The sequence below is a fragment of the Meleagris gallopavo genome, chromosome 2 (assembly GCF_905368555.1).
Source record: "Meleagris gallopavo chromosome 2, MGAL_WU_HG_1.1, whole genome shotgun sequence".
Lineage (NCBI taxonomy): Eukaryota > Metazoa > Chordata > Aves > Galliformes > Phasianidae > Meleagris > Meleagris gallopavo.
The window spans coordinates 26,113,544-26,132,417 of NC_139405.1; the positions used below are offsets into that span (position 1 = coordinate 26,113,544).

The 18,874-nt window shown below is 37.3% G+C and overlaps 2 protein-coding genes across 4 annotated transcripts in view; one reads left to right on the top strand and one right to left on the bottom strand.

Annotated features, from left to right (window-relative positions):
- Positions 1-5,462, top strand: part of RHOQ (ras homolog family member Q) — a 21,058-nt gene extending 15,596 nt beyond the window's left edge. For 2 of the 3 annotated variants that reach the window (XM_085219386.1, XM_085219387.1), the window contains exon 5: positions 62-5,462. In XM_085219386.1, the coding sequence (XP_085075512.1) occupies positions 62-94 (33 nt within the window). In that variant the 3' untranslated portion in view covers positions 95-5,462. Of the gene's footprint in view, positions 1-57 lie in introns of all 3 variants that reach the window. The other variant, XM_085219385.1, reaches the window with a different exon arrangement.
- On the bottom strand, positions 389-18,863 carry PIGF (phosphatidylinositol glycan anchor biosynthesis class F). Its single transcript, XM_003203891.5, has 5 exons — positions 18,636-18,863; positions 16,814-16,905; positions 15,884-16,000; positions 11,139-11,247; positions 389-801 (listed from the first exon to the last, which is right to left on the bottom strand). The coding sequence occupies exons 1-5, from the start codon at positions 18,861-18,863 to the stop codon at positions 688-690; spliced, it is 660 nt and encodes a 219-aa protein (XP_003203939.1). The 3' UTR covers positions 389-687.
- Between the last annotated feature and the right edge of the window lie 11 nt (positions 18,864-18,874).

An 18,874-nucleotide genomic window follows, 5' to 3' on the forward strand; every position in this document is an offset into this window, starting at 1 on the left:
GCACAGTTCTGAACAGCTGCAATATATTGCTATTGAATTAACTTATTTTCTTGACAGATAGGAGCCTACTGCTATGTGGAGTGTTCAGCTTTAACACAGAAAGGACTGAAGACTGTTTTTGATGAAGCTATTATAGCCATTCTAACTCCAAAGAAACACACGGTGAAGAAGAGAATAGGTTCAAGATGCATAAACTGCTGTTTGATCACGTGAGATACATTTGACAATGGCCAGGCTTACTGTGAAATTCTACTGAATTTAAATACAACGCATTAAGTACACAGCAAACTTGTTTGAAAGCTAAAATCATGATTCTGCCTTCTACAACCAGTGAAATCCAGAGGAATACAATCAAAATCGATGAACTCTGTAATAAGAAGCCACCACATCTGTTACAAATATTTTATTCAGACTGGAAGGTACAGTCTCTCAGGGTTACATAGTCTAGAGGAAGCAAAAACTGCACCATGTTGAAACAGCATCTGTATGATGCTACTGAGTGGAGGTGCTTGGCCTGTAATACTCTAAATGAATTTGGATAGTCGTCTGCTTTGACTACACATATACATATATATCTAGAGGGAAAAAAAAAAAACAAAAAAAAACCCCAACAACAACAAAAAAGAAACTTTTGCACAGTCTGTATGGAATCTGCACAAAGAAATACCTTGTCTCTCTTTGCGCCAGTTATCTGCTTTTGTATGTAAGCTGCTTCCGGTTCCAGTGTATCCACAGAGGTGCAATAATCAGACCAGCCATATAGCCAAAGGTAGCTCCGAGGGAACATGAAATGGGCCATACCTGAGGGGAGAATGCAAGGGAAAAGCAGACAATGAGAAAAATTGTTTGTGTTTTTTGTACTTTGTGAGCACAAATTCTCAGTGTAATCTAGGTACTGAAAGACAGTGGAGTCTTATTCTACTTTAAAGCTTGATGTGCTTTCCTAAAAATGCCACAAGTATAACAATCATACGTGCATCTTCATGAACACTAAATGCCGTGATACAGTTTTGTTATTTTTTATATTAATATGTATTAAAATGTAACCGGGCTTCTGGCTGTTGCAGATCTTAGTTTGATGTTCCCAAAACTACGTGAAAAACTTACTAGCATTTATATCCCCCGAAGTGTTCAGCTAACTTAGTGTCCTGCTGCACACACCTTGAAACCTACAGATTTTATTTTTTGTGACAGTTAGACTTGAAGATCTTTGTAGGTCCCTTCCAACTGAAACTATTCTATTCTAAGTCTGCCTTTTTCCATTTTTCCTTCCAATCTTTCATGGTATTCTGAAACTTTCAGAGGTGTGTCTAAATAACCTAATAATACAATAAGGCCAGAAACTGAGATGAATATAGGGTTGTTTTTTTTTAGGCTTGAAATGTAGGCAGAGGGATGAATTCCCCTCTGGCTAGAAGAAGGAAGAAAACTTAAGTCTGGAAACTGACTGAACATCTTGCACCCAGTTCAGGAAAAATATAATAAGCCAGTATGTTGAAGACTCCAAGAGAGCTTTCATTATAGGCTCTATTTCCTAACATAAGAACAGGGAACTGACTCAATACAGCTGACTCACACAAAGCATCTAGTATTGAGGCAAAGAAGTAATGAAATTCTTCCCATCACCGCTGTCAAATTGGTATTGATTTTCAGGGAGGATGGGCCAAAACAAAACTTTAACCATTCTGTACTCAGATGTAGCATATTTTAACGTCAACTGCATGTTGCATTTGATGAAGTTCCCAATTAAGTTAGTGATTAAAAATATTGTAGAATAAACTGAATTCCCACCTCTCTTCAAAATTCTCCATTGTATATTGCAGGGACAATTTTGCACATCCTGCTGTACAGTCCTTAATCTAGTACAGACTGCACTGTCCTATTCTTTGTTTTTTAAATTAAGGGGGATATTCCCCTTCTATAGTACTTGAGACTGAGAAATGCACTAGACATTAAAGAAAATATCCACATCTCAGTGTCCAGCCTTTTTTCTGCTTCATTTTGACTGACAATTCATGAGAATCAAATGAACTTGCTTTTAATGGTACTGGTTTCTCATTTTCCTAGATCTGATTCTTTTCTTTACTCCATTATCGCAGGGAGAAATAGATTCATTCATGTCCTTTAATCATGGGAATTTTAACTAGGAATAAGAGTAACTTATTTTTGTTCTCTGCTGTTTCATCTTCACATTCCTTAGCATTTGCAGTTTTATATATTATTTGGAGGTCTTAAGGAGTGTAGCAAAGATGACTATAAACAAGGTGCCTTAGGTACTCTTTATTGACCTTGTTTCATTCTTCCATTTCCAAATGTTCTATCTCTGCTATTTGGTTTCATTGCTAGAATGTTTTGGCTGTTGCCTCTCAAACCAAAGACTTGCTTGTTTCAATTCAGTTAACAGTGGCATTGTAGATCTTTTATAAAAAGCCTTGAGATGCTTTGGCACAGTAGGATATTATGTATATTTAAAACTCACATGACTTTGTGGCCTTGGCTAAACTTATGCTTCAGGTAGATCTTTTCAACTTTTAAAAGAAATGTAATCAAGTTATTTCTAACATTTTGCAGGCTATTTGAAATGTCTAAAGGACAAAAGCAAAAAAGTCCCTGAGACCCCAGTTACTCAGTAACATTCAATGGAAACAGCAGTCAAACTTTCTTATCCACTGGTGAAGTGAAATATACCATTCTAACAAAACTAACGACAAGCTTCATAACTCAGTGGTTTTCTTTTGCATCAAATTCTCTGTGAGTGATCAATGATCCTTCATTAAATTTTACCTACATTAGGTGAATCTATTGTAGCCAAATTGCTTTTCAGAAGTATGAATAGATGTCAGACTGACTTTTCATGTTCCCTTAACCAGTAAGGTCAATATCTCTGATGACCCATTCACTCTGTATTTTTTGGTATTGTATGTATAGCGAGCAATTGTTGAAATGATTAAAATGATCTCTGTTGATTGCTGTAGCTTCTTTTTCCTGACTGAATCACAACTTGGAGCACAGTTTTTCAATAGTTTTCCTGAATTATATAACTTAATATTCATGCTGCCTCTGTCTGCCCTCCAAAACATTCAGTTTTTGTTTTGATTTTTTAAAAAATCAGTGTTACCTCACAGGCTTTCAGGCTGTCTTACTTAACACATGACCTCTGAAATCCATCCCTCACTCATGGCAGATATCAAACGTAAGGGGCAAAAGGGAGAAACCGTATAACACTCCATCTCACTGACTGTGAATGGGATAGAAAAAGAAACACCATCCTTCTAGTGGCATAGAAAAGAAGGGTACTATAGAAAAAAAGAATGTTACCAGGTGCCTTATTACTGTTATAGGCCCATGTGTCTTATGCTGGTGAAATGGCTCAAAACGGTTGTGAAGGCATTTTGGCCTTCTGAAAACTCCCTAAGCACAGGAGCTACAAGCCTGGACATAAGAGAGCAGCTGTCCCTATGTCACCTCTCAAGGCAGGGCAAAACAATAAACAAGTAACGGTACAAGCTCTGCACCTTTTATTCTTGACCAGTGCCATATAGCCAGATGCACCCAATGGTGTATTTAAAGAAACAAATCAAAGAAATATTAATATGTGGTTCTTAAGCTCATCAGCTGCACTGAAATAACAGCCCTTGTGTATGCTTTACAGTCTGTAATAAATGTACTGCATTGCGTCCACCAAAGAAAGTGAACTGCTTTCTTTTTCATCAGGTGCTGGCCTTGTTTTTCTGAGGTTCAGTCGCTTTCTGCTGAACCTTTTTAAATGAAATTGACTTCCTTGATCAATCTACTTTTGCCCTGTCTTGCATATTTTCTCTTAAACTTGGTTTGGTGTTCCTGACTCAGTACCAAGTGATAAAAATCTAGGCAGCTGATAGACACCTACCAATTGTAAGAGATTCCCTCCATCCCACTTGTAAGAAGTACTCAACTTGTAATGTATTCCTTTCACTTTCTGAAAACTGCTCAGTTCAGTTTTTCCTACTTTCTGCTATGAGGAAGCTGACATAACCTACTCCACCACTGACGTCATGCTTGGGGTGGAGTAGGTGGGTCAGCAGCAGGAAAATAAGATGTTAGGCAACATTACATAACTGCAGTTTTTTGAGGGAGAGGAGAGGAAGTTGATCTGCAGAGATTAATATGGGGAATGTAGAAGGCAGGACAGAACATTCTTCGGGAAACTGTTGTGAAATACCTTGTGTATCCCAGCAGCTGGGAAGCATCAGCTACCATCCTCACAGCCCAATACAAAAACAGTCAGTTTATGTACCAAACGTGTGTGGAAACAGGCCAGATCTAACAATGTGTATGTGATTGCTAAGAGTCTGAACAGCGGCTTGGCAACAACAGATCCCACCTGCCTGCTTAACAGGCACAGAAATTGAATTTTAAGGGATAGAGCAGAAGCCAGTGGTTAACAGAAAGCAATCCTGACTTCTCCTATTTCAATTTTCTTCTAGCCTTGTTCTTTTCATTTGGCAGTGCTGATAGGACTTAACAGGAATTTCTTTAGGCTAGCTAAATAGGTACTGCAGAACTGCAAGGTTTCTAGTATATTTAAGAACTTATTCTAAGAATGAGAACAGGAATTGCCAACCTTTCAGGAAATAAATGAGCTAGTTTCCTAAATGCTCTATAGAACACCTATGAGCCGACTTGAGAATACTTAACATATTGCATGGAAAGAGGAGCATGTTGCAGGATCACAGCAAGATGATCCTTGCTCTGCTATACTATGCATATAGCTAGTTAAAGCAGATTTCTGGCTGCATGACAATTTTGTTCTCTACTGTGAGTCCGCAATATGCATCCCATGCAATAGGAAGCATCTCAACACTGATAATGACATAAAGGCCAGATTCTTACAAAGCAGAGCAGTAAAACTCTGATAAAGGTTTTAAGGGTATCATAAAGTAAGCAGGTGACTGCTGGTACAGAGTGGGGTAATCTACTGCATCTATTATTTAAATAAATAAACAGACTGGTCCCATCCTACAGATAAGTGCTTTTTTCATATGCCTACACTAGGATTTTTTTGTATTGTTATTATTTCCAAAGATCTGTTTCTGGCTGTCAATTAGAAAGCTATGTAAGATTTTTATTTCACTTAAGAACCGAATAAATGAGCACAATGATTTTCCCTCTGTTTCTAACATGCCTTAAATTACAGATTGTTTAGTCTGCACTGTCTCAAAATTTTCAAAACATATTTTTAACCCATTTTGGTTGTGTGAATGTTAAGTAAAAGTGTCTTACCACATTGTACAGAATGTGTATGTTGACAAGCACGTGCTGTGGAGAGGAAAGTGTGAAGACTTTTTCAGGCTGGCATTTGTAACCAGAAGTTGGTTTTGTGGATTTGTGTTCTAAAGACCTAGCAAGCATGGCTGCCTTTGATTTCACCATTAAGGTTTACACTAAGAAAACATACCTGTAAATAAACAATGATAACCCCACTGAAGTGGAACAAGCTTCTACCTCTCTTTAAAACAAAAAAACACCCCAAAACCAAAATCAAACACTTCCCCCACCCCAGTGGATGTTATCCCTGCTACTCTTCTGAAGCAACTTCTTTTACATCAAAATTTCTGCAGTAGTTAATAGAAGCTAAAGCAAATACAAGAATGATACTCTCTCAGCTTACTTAAGAATAACAATGTAGCATCAAAGTTTATAGTTCTGGTTCAGCTTACTCAAGTAACCATAAAAATTGTGCTAAGGGTTCTACACTGACTCTTTTTCAGGTTGCAACTGTCCAAAAGGCATCTAGGCCAACATTTAGAGTCATATTGGCTAAACTACATGGAAGTTGGTCAACTCAAGTTATATCAGCACAACCTGTTATGTTACAGACATTCAGTATGAAGTAGGAACTCATACTTCAATGTCACTTTCACATATGATAGAAAAACATTGTAGACAAGATTCAAAGTCACATTTTATCATCAATAACTACAGATCAAACTTCTGCTATGAGAAAAATGGGTGGGCATGAAAACAGTGAGCTTAAGATGTTTTAAAAATCCGGTGTCAAAATATGCAATAATTAAGAACTTTACTCTTTGCTAAATAAGTTAAATAAAGTTTGTGAGTGATATATAGGGTGTCTGGAATACTAGTAATAATCATTAATTATACCATCTTGTTCTGCAACTCAGTTACCTCAGACTGTGCAAAGAAAGGATGTGTCACTTTGTGTCTAGTCCCACCTAAACTATCCCACTCAGTTTCAGCAGTGTTGTGCTTTGAGGTGCCACTTCTCAGGTGACACACAAAGCTCGGATCCTAATCACACGTGGATATTCTACCATCAACCTGAAACAGTCAATCTGGAAAGAAAGACACAACTAAGCAACTGCAGCAGGAGTTATTTCCTTTTTCTTTGCTGAAACTATTCTAACTAACCCCAATCCTTACACAACCACTGTGCATCAGAGGCAACTAGTTATGGATGCATAACTCTTGATAACTTCCGATCATCATCTAGAATAGTCAAGTGATCACAATTAAACCCCACAAATTATTTGTAAAATTTCTTAGGAATTTGACAGTAAGCTCAAGACACTGAAACACACTCATTCTACCAATATGACATTTTTTCTCTACGAGTTTTACTTGTCTTTTTTATGTCATGAAAAGTATGTTGCTTCTTTTGTAATACAGAAATGCAAATGTAGGGACTTGTCTTCCTGCACAACTGTCCTTACATCTGTACCTTTGTCTGAGATTGGATTAATTCTGCAGTATTTTAATTCTTCTATAACCAGAAAGAACCACCTGGTAGGTTACCCTGATCAACTGTTTTTCACAGTTAGAAAATAAAGTTTACTGAAAAGTAGCAGAGAAACAACAGGCATGGCCAACCTCTATGTTAAAAAATTACTTTATGAATATCAACAGAATAATGAAGAACAATGGATCAGGATACCAAATGACTTGCAGCAATATGCAATATACTTCTAACAGAAACGCTTATCATGTTTTTCATTTCCATTCTGAAACATTATTCAGACAGTGGTCATTTTATTTCCAGAATAATATTCCGTTCCTGTTGAGTTTCATTTACTTAGAATAAAAGTTGTCAGTTACATGCCAAAAGACACATTTTACATAATTATATTTAAATGTAGGGCCACTAATCTGAATATCCCCTGTATGCAATATTTTTCACAGTATGAACATGGAAAATAAAGTGAAGAGATTCTGAGATATCTGTATTTATCTTGTTTTTCTCATGTGCCACAAGAGGTATGCGTAAAGAACCAGTATGTTTTTAGTTGGTTTATGAGTAACTAAGTATGAAGCAGCATTTTGATTTTAGCCATTAGGACATGGATTGCAACTCCTGATGATGAATTTTTATTCATTTTTTTATTAAGTTCACTCCACTGAAATCTTAATCTTTTTGAAGTGAAAATTAATTCCAGTGAAAGATAATGAAATTTGATTTTCTGAGAAGGAAAGAAATAGGTAATGGTACTATAAACTACTCCTGTTCTATTATGTCTCCAAGGATGGAACTTTGTATGGGGCTGCTGAATCACGGCCTGAACCTCTGATTGATCACTCGAGGCAAGCAGTGAGTCAGCCATGTGAGCACAGGTGAAGGCAATTCACCTGTGCTGCAGGAATGGGTGGAGCCTGGCTCCAACTCTCCTAGACCCATTTAAGAGCTGACTGCCAGTGGGGAAGGATCTCTCTGGAGATCTGCTCCACTGGAGTCTATTTTGTGAGCCCAGGATAGGGTGTGTCTTTCTTTTCTTACTCCAATATAATAATTACATCAGACAAGCTCCTGGATATATCATCTGTATATTCATTGACTGTACACTATACCATCTGTATATCCGTTGATTATACAACCTTCTACCATCTCGCTGGGCAGCCTGTTCCAGTGCCTCACCAGCCTTACTGTAAAAAAACAACTTCCTTATGTCCAGTCTAAACTTCCCCTTTTTTAGTTTGAAACCATTTTCCCTTGTCCTATCACAACAGAATCTACTGAACAGTTTGTCCCCTTTCTTCACAATGCCCCCCTTTAGATACTGAAAAGTCCCTATCAGGTCTCCCCAGTGCATTCTATTCTCCAGGCTGAACAGCCCCAGCTCTCACTTTTACTGTCCCCTTTAGTTAGCAACACTTAAGAGATCATGTTCAGGAAAACCTGTATTAAAAAAAACAACAACAAACAATAAAACCAAAACCATTAAAATAAATAAACAGATAATTGCAAACTTCTGAGAGTTGTGAACATGATCTCTAAAAAGCTACCTTAAAGGAGTTCCACTCCTGCCTTCAAGACTTCTTACCATTTTCATGCTTCGCTGCAATATAACTATAAAATATAAAGGCTTTTAAATGAGCTTCTGTCACTTTTCCCTACAAAGCAGATCCTTAAAAAACAAAACAAAACAAAAAACACCTAAAATTACAGTTTTCAAAGACTGTTGAAATGGCAGCCTGCAGAACTGATAAGCAAACTTCTCTATTCATCTGACCTCTTGAATTACTCAGATGATGATTCAGCTAATGATCAAGCAGTTCAGATTCAAAATGGAAATTAAGATTTCTTCCCCCATCCCATTATTTTAAATTCTACAAGGTAAAAGGTGGAGGAGTGGGGAGCATTCATGCCCCCAGAAACAACTAGTGACAAGTTATAATATTTGAAGCTTCTGCCAATTCTTTGCTGCTCTGAGGAGTCAGATAATATATTTTTAGATTTACAGATTCCAGATCTTAACTTTAGTAAGTCTGTTGTGTTCAGCTTGTATGACTTTGAAGACTTTTCAAACAGAAAAAACTAAAAAACTGATCGTTAGCAAACTTGTGTCTCTTAGAGTGGGTAGACAATGGGAATAGAGGGATAAAAAATGAAATGGACTTGAAGTTATCAGTCTTAATCAGAGCCTATTGACTTTTATTAAGTTTTTCCTATATCACTGGTGCATAAAAGAAAGTTTTTATACATGCAACTTAGTGTCATCTGAGATTTTGTGCATGTGCACATGCATGCAATATATCTGCACCAGCATAAAAGAGATGAATAGTCACACGGGTGGATGGTATCCATTTGTCTAAACATGAGGTGTCCGGTGCCATTCTTACTATGCTCTCTCCTCTGCAGCTACTGCTCTGAAAGGTGATGTGTTTCCTCTAGGTGCTCTGCCATCAGTCCCATGTGAGTTTCTGATGCACTGGATAGCACTCAATATTATGATTAGGCTACTAAGTATCATCCAAAACTCATGCATGTGGGCTTAACTCCAGTTCTAAATTTCCGAAAGCATTGTTCAGAATGATAACTCATTGTAAGGGAACTGTTGAGTCACGGCCTGAACCACTGATCGAGCAGCTGGGGAAAGGACCAGGTCACCCCTGGGAGCACAGGTGAAGGCAATTCAGCTGTGTGTTTGGACGGGGTGGAGCCTGGCTGCACCTCTCTTAGACCTCATTTAAGGGCTGACTGCCACTGGGGAAGGATCTCTTCCTGGAGATCCCTTCTTGGTGGAGCTTTCCCCTCTGAACCTGGAATCTTCTCATACAGGTAAGCAATCTTCTTCCCTTACAGCACCTTCCATGCCGATTTTCCCATCATACTGATCTGTCCAATTGCTACGCTCATACACACAATTTTCACCCAAGATCGTGTTCCATACTAGGAAATGCAACTCTTAGAGTAACTGTTGTGAATTACACTGAAGAAAGAAGAGACAGTATTCAGAACTTCTTTCTGACAAATGTCAACAGAGCAGGGAAATGGACAATATGCCATTATATGCTTACATAAATGCAAGTTTTTATCAACACTTACATAGATTGATTCAGTGCACAAATGCCAGTGAGTGAAGACACTGTGACAAATCTTGGATGCATGTGTAAGAGTAAAATAAAACCTGCTAGATGTGACATGCCACTTAAATATAACTGAGCAAGAGAAGAATTGCTTGTCTCTCACTACAAAAGGACATAGCATTGCATTTCAATGAACCCCTTGTCTTTTAGGCAGTATCAGGGAAGGTCAGCCAACAATTAACTAGTTGCTGACACATACTTTACCATCAGTCTCACGTAGGTATCTTGCAAAAAATAAATCCAAGCCATTTTAGAGAGGAAAACTTCATTTTGTATGTAAGGTATTACCCTACTCCTCTACTATTATTTTTGAAATAGAAATTTTAATGCCTCATTACATTGGTGTAAAGGAAGGCTGATGGCATAAGGCTGCTAGCTACTTCAGGAGGACAAATTTCTATGGCAGCTCTAAGCCACCATGTCTCCGTAGTATCAGAAAGAAAAGCATGTTGTCTGTTGTGTGATTTTTGAAATAAACCTTTGAAACTGTCTGCTTACAAACAGGCCTGGTGGATACTGTGCAACTGAGAGCTTTGAGTTTAGTAACTGGAGGAAAGAAAATGCTCTAAAGATCCTCAGTAGGTAAATTGATATCGGTATCATCATTTTATAGCAAATGCAGTTTTTCACTGTTATATAATCATTTCTCCATGACAAACAAAATAAAGAAAATTACACAGACATTTGAATTCATATAAAGACAGAATCTGCAGTGCCAGCATTCTTTTATTGCGCGAATACAAAGACAGTCCTTGCCTCTCTTTGAAATCAGAAGTCAAGACTGTAGTATAGTTCTTTGGCCACACCATTTCCACAAGTCAATTCAAATCTATTTTAAATGCATTCTGCTAAGTGCTTGTACAGAACTAAAACACTGGGAGAGAGCATCATTTCTTCTCTGCTTATAAGAAAAGAAAGGATACCAGACTGAAGGTAGACAAACCTGGAGCAATCTTTATCATTTCACATTTCTCTTGCTCCTTGTTTAGGTTATTCATAGCAAAATTCTTACAGCTTTATTTTGTGATAAAATTTGCATGCAGCACACGCTCACAAAACTACAACAAAGAATCTTAAAAAGGAAGGTAAAAAAATGCATTTTACATCCTTATACTGTAAGCAAAGGTGCTTCCAATGACATTTTAAATGTCTGGCACTACCCTGTAGAAACAACTTACAAGTAAATCTAATATATCTGTTTCAGAGCAATTTTGAGTAGCTTGTACATCTGGAAAACAATTCTTTTTTTAATTTATAATAATGATGCAGATACTAACCTGCCAGGGCCGATCCCAATCAAGAGGAATAGGAAATGCTCCAAACCAACCTCCTAGTATACTGCACATTGTAGTAATCTGTAGGCTGTTTTCCCAGATAGACATCGCTCTGTAAAAATAGTGTTACAGGATTTCAACAGCAGCAAATGTTACCAGTTTAGAATGACATGAAAATAAACACTGCAAAGTAAATACAGACTGCATGTTACACCTCTTAAGCCACACTGCATTTAAGTTCAACTGCACATGAGGCAGGAAGAATTTCTTGCATGCTGGTAATTCTTTTTGCACAGCCAATCAAAACATACAGTGCATGACAAGGATGTTAGTGACTTTGGTTCTCAGTTTATAGCCTCCTACCAGCAGTGACTTCAAAAGTTTTGGAAAATTTGGGCTTCTGTTCATTAGGTAATTGCTTATTGTCAATCATCAGTTTACTGAATTTTTTTGCTGATAATCAGTATACTGATTATTTTGCTTTCTTCAAGCCATTCTGAGTTCTTTGTGCATTTCATAACACTGCAGGGCATAATACTGAGGGACATGACTTCAAATCCCTACTCCAAATCAGTATGGTACAAGACCTGAACCTTAAATTTGCTTGGTCTCAGATTATAAACACAAATCTAGCTTTGAAGAGAAAAGGATGTGTGTTTTACAGCTAAAAGTCTAGATGAACTGCAAACCTCAAGCTTCACAAGTGATGTTTAGGTAGCATGACATGAAAGCTTTAAACCTTTAACCCTTGTTTTGAAGAGTCTAAGGTATTCAGAAGTCTAAAACATGTAACTCACTGCTGCATTCAATACTGAGGGAACCATGTGTAAGTGTAGGACAAACAGTTTCTATTGCTTGGATAACAGAAGTCATACATTATAAATATTACAATCAGTACCGCTGACATTTTGGGCAGAGACAACACCGTTTATTCTATGCTAATCCCATTGCTGTAACTTAGAATGCTAGATTTGAGCACACAATTCTATCTTCTTGTAACTTGAAAACAAACAAACTAGTCTGCACAACAAAAATTGTAAATTATTTCCAGAAGCTGAATAACTGAGCTGCGAGCCAGTGCGGAGAGGAAACCATTTGCTATAGCCCTATAGCAGTGAAAGAGGCAGCAGAATACACTAAGGACTGACTGAGGTACGTTTGTATCACACAAGGCATCCTATCTGGTAAACATAAGCACGTACTGCTGTGCCATATGGGAATGCTAGATTGAGTCTAAAAGCAAAATAACAGAAGGCACGGTGCCCAAGTAAAGAGCAGTTCTCGGTAGTTTGGCAACAATTTGAACTTCTAATTCATCCACACAGACAAAGCATGGACATAAGCCTCTCAAACCTGGCATGACTTGTCCTCCAACAGCAGTACTGCAGTACCAACGCATTGATTATTCACTGCTCTGCAAGGAGTGTCAGCTATCAGGATTTTTGTAGGTAGTCATTAACACACCACACAAATCCTTCATTAGTATGAGGAGCAACATAAATGAGCTTTATATACACATACACTATATGTATTCATATAGATTCTATGATATGAAAACTGTCTTAGTTCTCTATTTTTAAACTACTGAGAAAACTATAACTGAAATCATTCTACAGGCAAAACTAGTGATATTTAAGATGGTAAATGATGATTAGTGGCATAATAACATTTTAAAACTTCAGATCATTTCAGACCTTATTCATAATACAAGTTGAGAACTGTTTTAAATAATATTTGAATTAAGAGGTTAGTTAACATAAAATAACGTATTAAGATAGATCCTGGATAGACAAGATGAAGAACTTTGCACCACGGCAGGACTGAAATACAAAGCAGCACACTCCTTTGATGCCCACCTTTACAAAGGATGCTTCCAAATCTGTGAGTATGCAGTACTGACTGACAAATGATTAAATGGGAGAAATGAAAACTGGACAAACCACTTCTGTACTTCACTTGTTTTATTTAACTGCTCAAAAAATCCAGTTAGAAAATTTCCACGCACTTCATGTTTTCAAGCTATCTGAGCTACAATTGTGTTGCATGTAACTGTTTTCTCTGTTCCAACGTGTCCCTGACCCACCAACATCCCCCAACCCTTATGTAACAAACAAACCACAGATCACACGGTACCATGCAATGCCACATAGAGTCTGACCCTTACAGGCAAGCAGACTTAAAGACTGATCTCTTTTTGAATTCTAACTAAAAGTGATTTTACTCAAGGTGACTGCTTTGCTAGAAGTGCTGCAATTGCAGACAAAGAAAGCTAAGCACCTCTGCAGAAAAAAATAAGCACTTGGCAAGATTACCTCCGCGATATTTATGCTGAAAGACTCAATTGTACCATAGCTATTACAGTGCAATAGATCACATAGCAAAAGTTACTTGGATGTAATCTTATGAATAGGTGTATGGGAACTGCTGAATCATGGCCTGAACCTCTGATTGATCACCTGAGTCAGCCATGGGAGCACAGGTGAATGCAATTCTCCTGTGCTGCAGGAAGGGGTGGAGCCTGGCTGCACCTCTCCTAAACCCATTTAAGAGCTGACTACTAGCAGGGAAGGATCTCTTCTGGAGATCCGCTCTGCTAGAGTTTTGTAAGTGAGCCCAGGATATGGGTAAGCATCCTATCTTTTCTGCTTTGGTGTAATAACTATGTAGCCAATCTCTCTGGTATACCTCATAAGTATAACTTCTGTACATTCATTGACTGTACAATAGGCCTCCAAGAAAATATTAGGTCTAACAGTATTTTCACACTAGACAACCACCACCTTAACATAGCAGAAAGATTTCACAGCTATCTAGAGCAACAGCTGGCTAATTAATATTAAAATCTATTACTTGTTTACTTTTGATTCATTAAGGTAAACTTTTTATAGATGCCCTCTCCTACATTTCTGTAAAGACAAAGGCACAGCAGATCTCAATCTTACAAATATTGCAAACAAGAGCAACAACCATAAATGTCAATGATTACTTCAATCTAAGTTTAAACAATTCCTCTTTATTCTACACTGCTACTCAGGCTTTCCAGCTTGTTGTTTAGAGAATTTAATTGCACTGGCACATTTCCTTCGAGGCACGCAGCCGCAGCCATGCTGATTGTACCTAAATGCCCTTTTCCCCCATTCAACCAGTCCCACCTCATTTCATGTGGTTAAGCCAGGATATAACCTTGGAATAAATCATTCCTACACTCGGTTAAGATCTAAGTTACTTGCAACTCATTCATGAGGTCAAGTGAAAAAAACACAGACTTGTTTTCAAAAGGGCAACTTATTACAACCCATAAAAAACTTACTACAATATTTCTCCATAATCTATTTTCATTCAAAGGGTTGCATAACCAAACATCATTACTAAATGCGCATTTAATCAGATAAAGTCATATGGCTCCCTACTAACAAGTATGTACAAAAACATCATAGCAAGACAATCCTGTTTCCTATGCAATAATTATGCTGAAATAACAGGAAGATCTGGACTAGGAAAGAAAAAGACATGCATTTAAAATTTAACCTGGCATAAAGACAGGCAGTCGTCAAACATTTGTTACTTGATTTCGCCTATTCTCTCCAGTTGCAAAACTTCCACAGACTAACAAGTGAATCAGCAATGATTTGTTTTGGCTAAATAACACTATGATTCCATTAAATTCTTGTCAGGTATCATTTATATTACCCTATTCACTCCTTCCACTGAAAATAAAAACCAAGCACAACCAACATGCATAAGGATTTAGATACTTTTCAGTAAGCTGAGAACTGATACAAAACACAAGCCAATACATAAACTACAATAAACAGCTTCCAATTTCTTATTTCTGATCTTCTCTACACAGAGTAACTAAATGTAACTCTCTTCAGTCAGCAGGATGATAGAACTTCGTTTTCTTTTGAGATGAGAGTTTACCCTTATGAACTGTTATAAGGGAACGAACGCTAACATCTTATTAAACTTCAAGTGTATGTGGAGCTTCTTTATGTTTCAGAATCCAATCTTTCAACAGTCCTGTTATTTAGCATGTGAAAAAAGGCAAAAGAGAGAGAGTACTTCTGGAGAACATATTATCAACGCTAATGTAATGGCTTTTACTAGGCAAAAAAAAAAAAAAAAAAAAAAATTACATTCATTTAAATGTGCTCTTGGGGAAAAAAAATAAAAAGAATGCTTGAAAGCTGACATTGAGGAAAGCCTTCTTTAAATTTGAAAAAGAACAAGGGCAAAGATTACATAATTAAGACAACAGTAGATTATTTATTATTTTCACAATTACGTTTAAGTTAAAAATACTGTTAAAATAATACTGATTTTAGCTGCTATTCCTACTCTAAAAACTGTTTTTATAGAGCTAACACTGGATCAAGTGTAAGATTCTTCCTCTACAGCTCACTCACAGGTCTCCTTTTTATTATAACCATTATACTGGACTTCAGGATGCTTTCACACCAGTAAAATTCTCATTTGAAACTTTATCTCCTCCAAACACATATAAAGTAAGGCTTAGTCTCTGGATGCCAGAAGTAAAAGGCCAGTTTTCTGAACCAGTGTCTTCAAAATAAATAATACCATTTTTTTGTCAGAAAAGCTTTCATAGGCTTGTAATTACAAAAGTGACACAACACCCATAATTCAGATTTTCCTTCCCCAAAGTAAAATAATGATAATAATTCTATGATATTCACATCAATTCAGTCAATTTCTATCCTGGTTGAAAATTAGAATAGAACAGAACTTACCCATTTCTACTAAATACTCGTATCCAAGCTTGTATGTTTGGTCCCAGCAAACATAAACACTGTAAAGTAGTAAAGGTAGACAGGAGAACTGCAAACAAAAATGTCTCAGTCACTGACCTAAAAAGAAGCAATATAACAAAATTATGTTATAAATACTAACGTTCTAAGAGTTCTAAGATTTAGGAAATAAAAATTCTCAACTTGTGAAAGCACACGTGCTTTCTTAAACCTCATGTATAAGAATAAAGCTTTTTCTTATTACTCTAGAAAAGTTCAAAAAGGTAGAAGAAAATCACTATCATCTGTTGCCTCAGCAAAGACTGAAGCATAGTTTATTAGCCCCTGATATCTGTATCATTTTAAGTACAGGTTTATCTCATACAGAACAGCAGTTTTGAATACTTGGATATTTACTTCATTATTCAGTTCATTTTTCTAGTTTGACATTGTGGAAGCAGCCATCAAAGCAAACACCATTGTTAGTCCGTAATTTGTCAACTCTCTCAGAAATCAGGCTGCTTTCTGGTCCACCTATTTTCTTTATTTAATTACGCCTAAAAATTTGCTTGTATCAAAAGGATGAAAGATATGCAAGATGCGTATTTTATAATCTTAGGAGAAAAATAAATAAACAAAACTTAGCAAGCGTTTGTACCCATACAAACGTGAAACATGGAAAATAGTTGTACCCCTACACAGAACAAATATTAAAGTAAAACAAGTTGTTTTTAACTGTCTCACAGAACAGATCTCCAAACACATAAAAGTCTAAGAGCCAACTTCTACAAAGACAGCCACCCTGCTTCCTCCAGCCAGGAGCTTATTTTTTATCTTTCAATGTACCAAATAATATATAAGAATTTATACCAATATCTGCTAGGAGAACTCCCCCTTAAATTGTTTAGAGAAAAATAGGGTCTTCTGACTTACTCTATGAGAGGTGCTCCATAAAGAACAATAATCGCATGAAATAGTATGCAAGACATGAAAAAGTATATACAGCATTTTAGAAATCTGGATATCTAAAAAAGAGCAATAAAATATCAGAATAATGTTTCAAAGGTAAAGAGAATATAAGTAACATACTTAGCTTATATGTATCTAATCAACAGCATCACACACTACTCTTTCTTTAGATATTCAATTTTAGCTACAGCACAGTATGTATTCAAACAGGTATCCTTTAAACAATGAATTAAAAATGACCACACTCACTTCATCCAACGTTTCTTCATCCTTATTACAATAAAACATCTTATTATAATAAAACAATTATAAAATAAATAACTGGAAATGACAATATAACCAGAGATTGTTTCACATTCTATGAAAGCTGCCTTTTAATGAAAGTTTAAAAAATTTCTAAGTAAGAAAGTACATAATATGAAAAAAAGACATTCAGAATCAAAAGCGGTATTTAAGACCATAAGTAATAGTAATTAAAGCTACTCTGTTTTGAAACTTGGCATCGTACGTACTAAATCCCTTTGAAAAGTGTCTGTGGCTATCTGTAGATCTACGGATAACTGTCTAGGAAATTAAATGATAGCTTCTGGGTACTCACTATATCATACAGAAGGACGGACACTGGATAAACACATCTGGCTAGGCCTGTTCTGATCAGGTCACAAATGGAAATCCATATCTCACTTGACCGCTTCTTTGATATTTATTATTTATGCTAGGCTGGGATGAAACCTCACCTAGAACACACAAGCCTGCTACATTTTCAAATAACAGATGGTTAAAAGACTTGTTTTCCATGATGATTTCATGTATTTTACATCCCCTCTGCCAGCAGTTAACAGTTTTACATACAAAGATACTACTTTCTTGGATGACTGCTTAACTCTTTAAGAATCACTGTAAGAGCACTGTCTGACTCAGCTGGTGGGAGTGCACGACTAAGCTGACTTCAAATTGTATTCTACCACTCCTGATCCAGCTGTGTTTTACTCCAAACTTGCTCTCTTCTAACCTGTTATATTGGGATCCATGCCCTTAATGGTCCTGTTACAAACTGCAACTACAAAAAAATCTCCCAGATTCTTCTGTGTGCAGATTTAGTCATTCAAGGAAATGCAATCATTTTGACACTTTTCAACTTCACTTTTTGAAAGTTTATCAACTTTCAGAGAATCATAGAATAGCTTAGGTTGGAGGGGCCTCAAAGGCCACCCATTTCTAACCCCCTGCCATGGGCAGGGCTGCTCCCAGCCAGCTCAGGCTGCCCAGGGTCCCATCCAACTTGGCCTTGATACCTCCAGGGACGGGGCATCACAGCTTCTTTGGGCAGCTGTCACTGCCTCAACTTTAAGTAGTAACGAGATGTTCTCTCTTTTCCATCTCAAATCCTACACGTGAGAAACTACGCAAGACTGAAGCGTCTCTTAACAATACTGAAGGTCAGGCCTAGAATGTGAAGAGACTTTTGTGCCCATTTTGGTGTGCCCTGAATCCTGCCAGCAGGTAAACTGCTGGTGGTCAGTTTTGTCTCTTTGTGACTACAAACCACAACTTGTGGGCAACAAGTGGCAGGGGTGGCTCATCCCAGTAGGCTGCTGGCAGGTCCAGACAGAATTCTGTCTGCAACAGAAACTCTGCAACAGCTTCAGCACGTGCTCACACATGGAAAACAAGAATTCACACCAAAAGTTGTAAATTCTTTCCCACCCCATCATTTCAGTGACAGACTTTGCATCCTCTCCACATCACTCGGTAGGAATCTAAGAAAAAAAAACCCAAATCTTACCTTGTTAGACAGCGAGCTTCTCTTAGAAGATGGATTTGGCTTTAGGATTAAACACAAGGTTACGTTAAGGACGCTAACACAAACAGAACAAATACACAGCCACGTGAGGTGCGTGTCCAAAACCGAGAACCCGTCCAGAAACAAAGCAGGCACAAGTGCCGTCAGGACGATGGAGACGGCGCAGAGCAGGTTGGCAGCCAGCAGCCTCCTCAGCTCTGCCTCCCTCATCGCGCCGCGTC

Excerpts from the sequence above, each read along its gene's own strand:
- PIGF (XM_003203891.5), bottom strand. The coding sequence starts at position 18,863 with ATGAGGGAGGCAGAGCTGAGGAGGCTGCTGGCTGCCAACCTGCTCTGC. Across the intron at positions 16,906-18,635 it reads GAAGCTCGCTGTCTAACAAG|ATATCCAGATTTCTAAAATG; the intron begins GTAAGATTTGGG and ends GCTCTTTTTTAG. Across the intron at positions 16,001-16,813 it reads TATGGAGCACCTCTCATAGA|GTCAGTGACTGAGACATTTT; the intron begins GTAAGTCAGAAG and ends GCTTCTTTTTAG.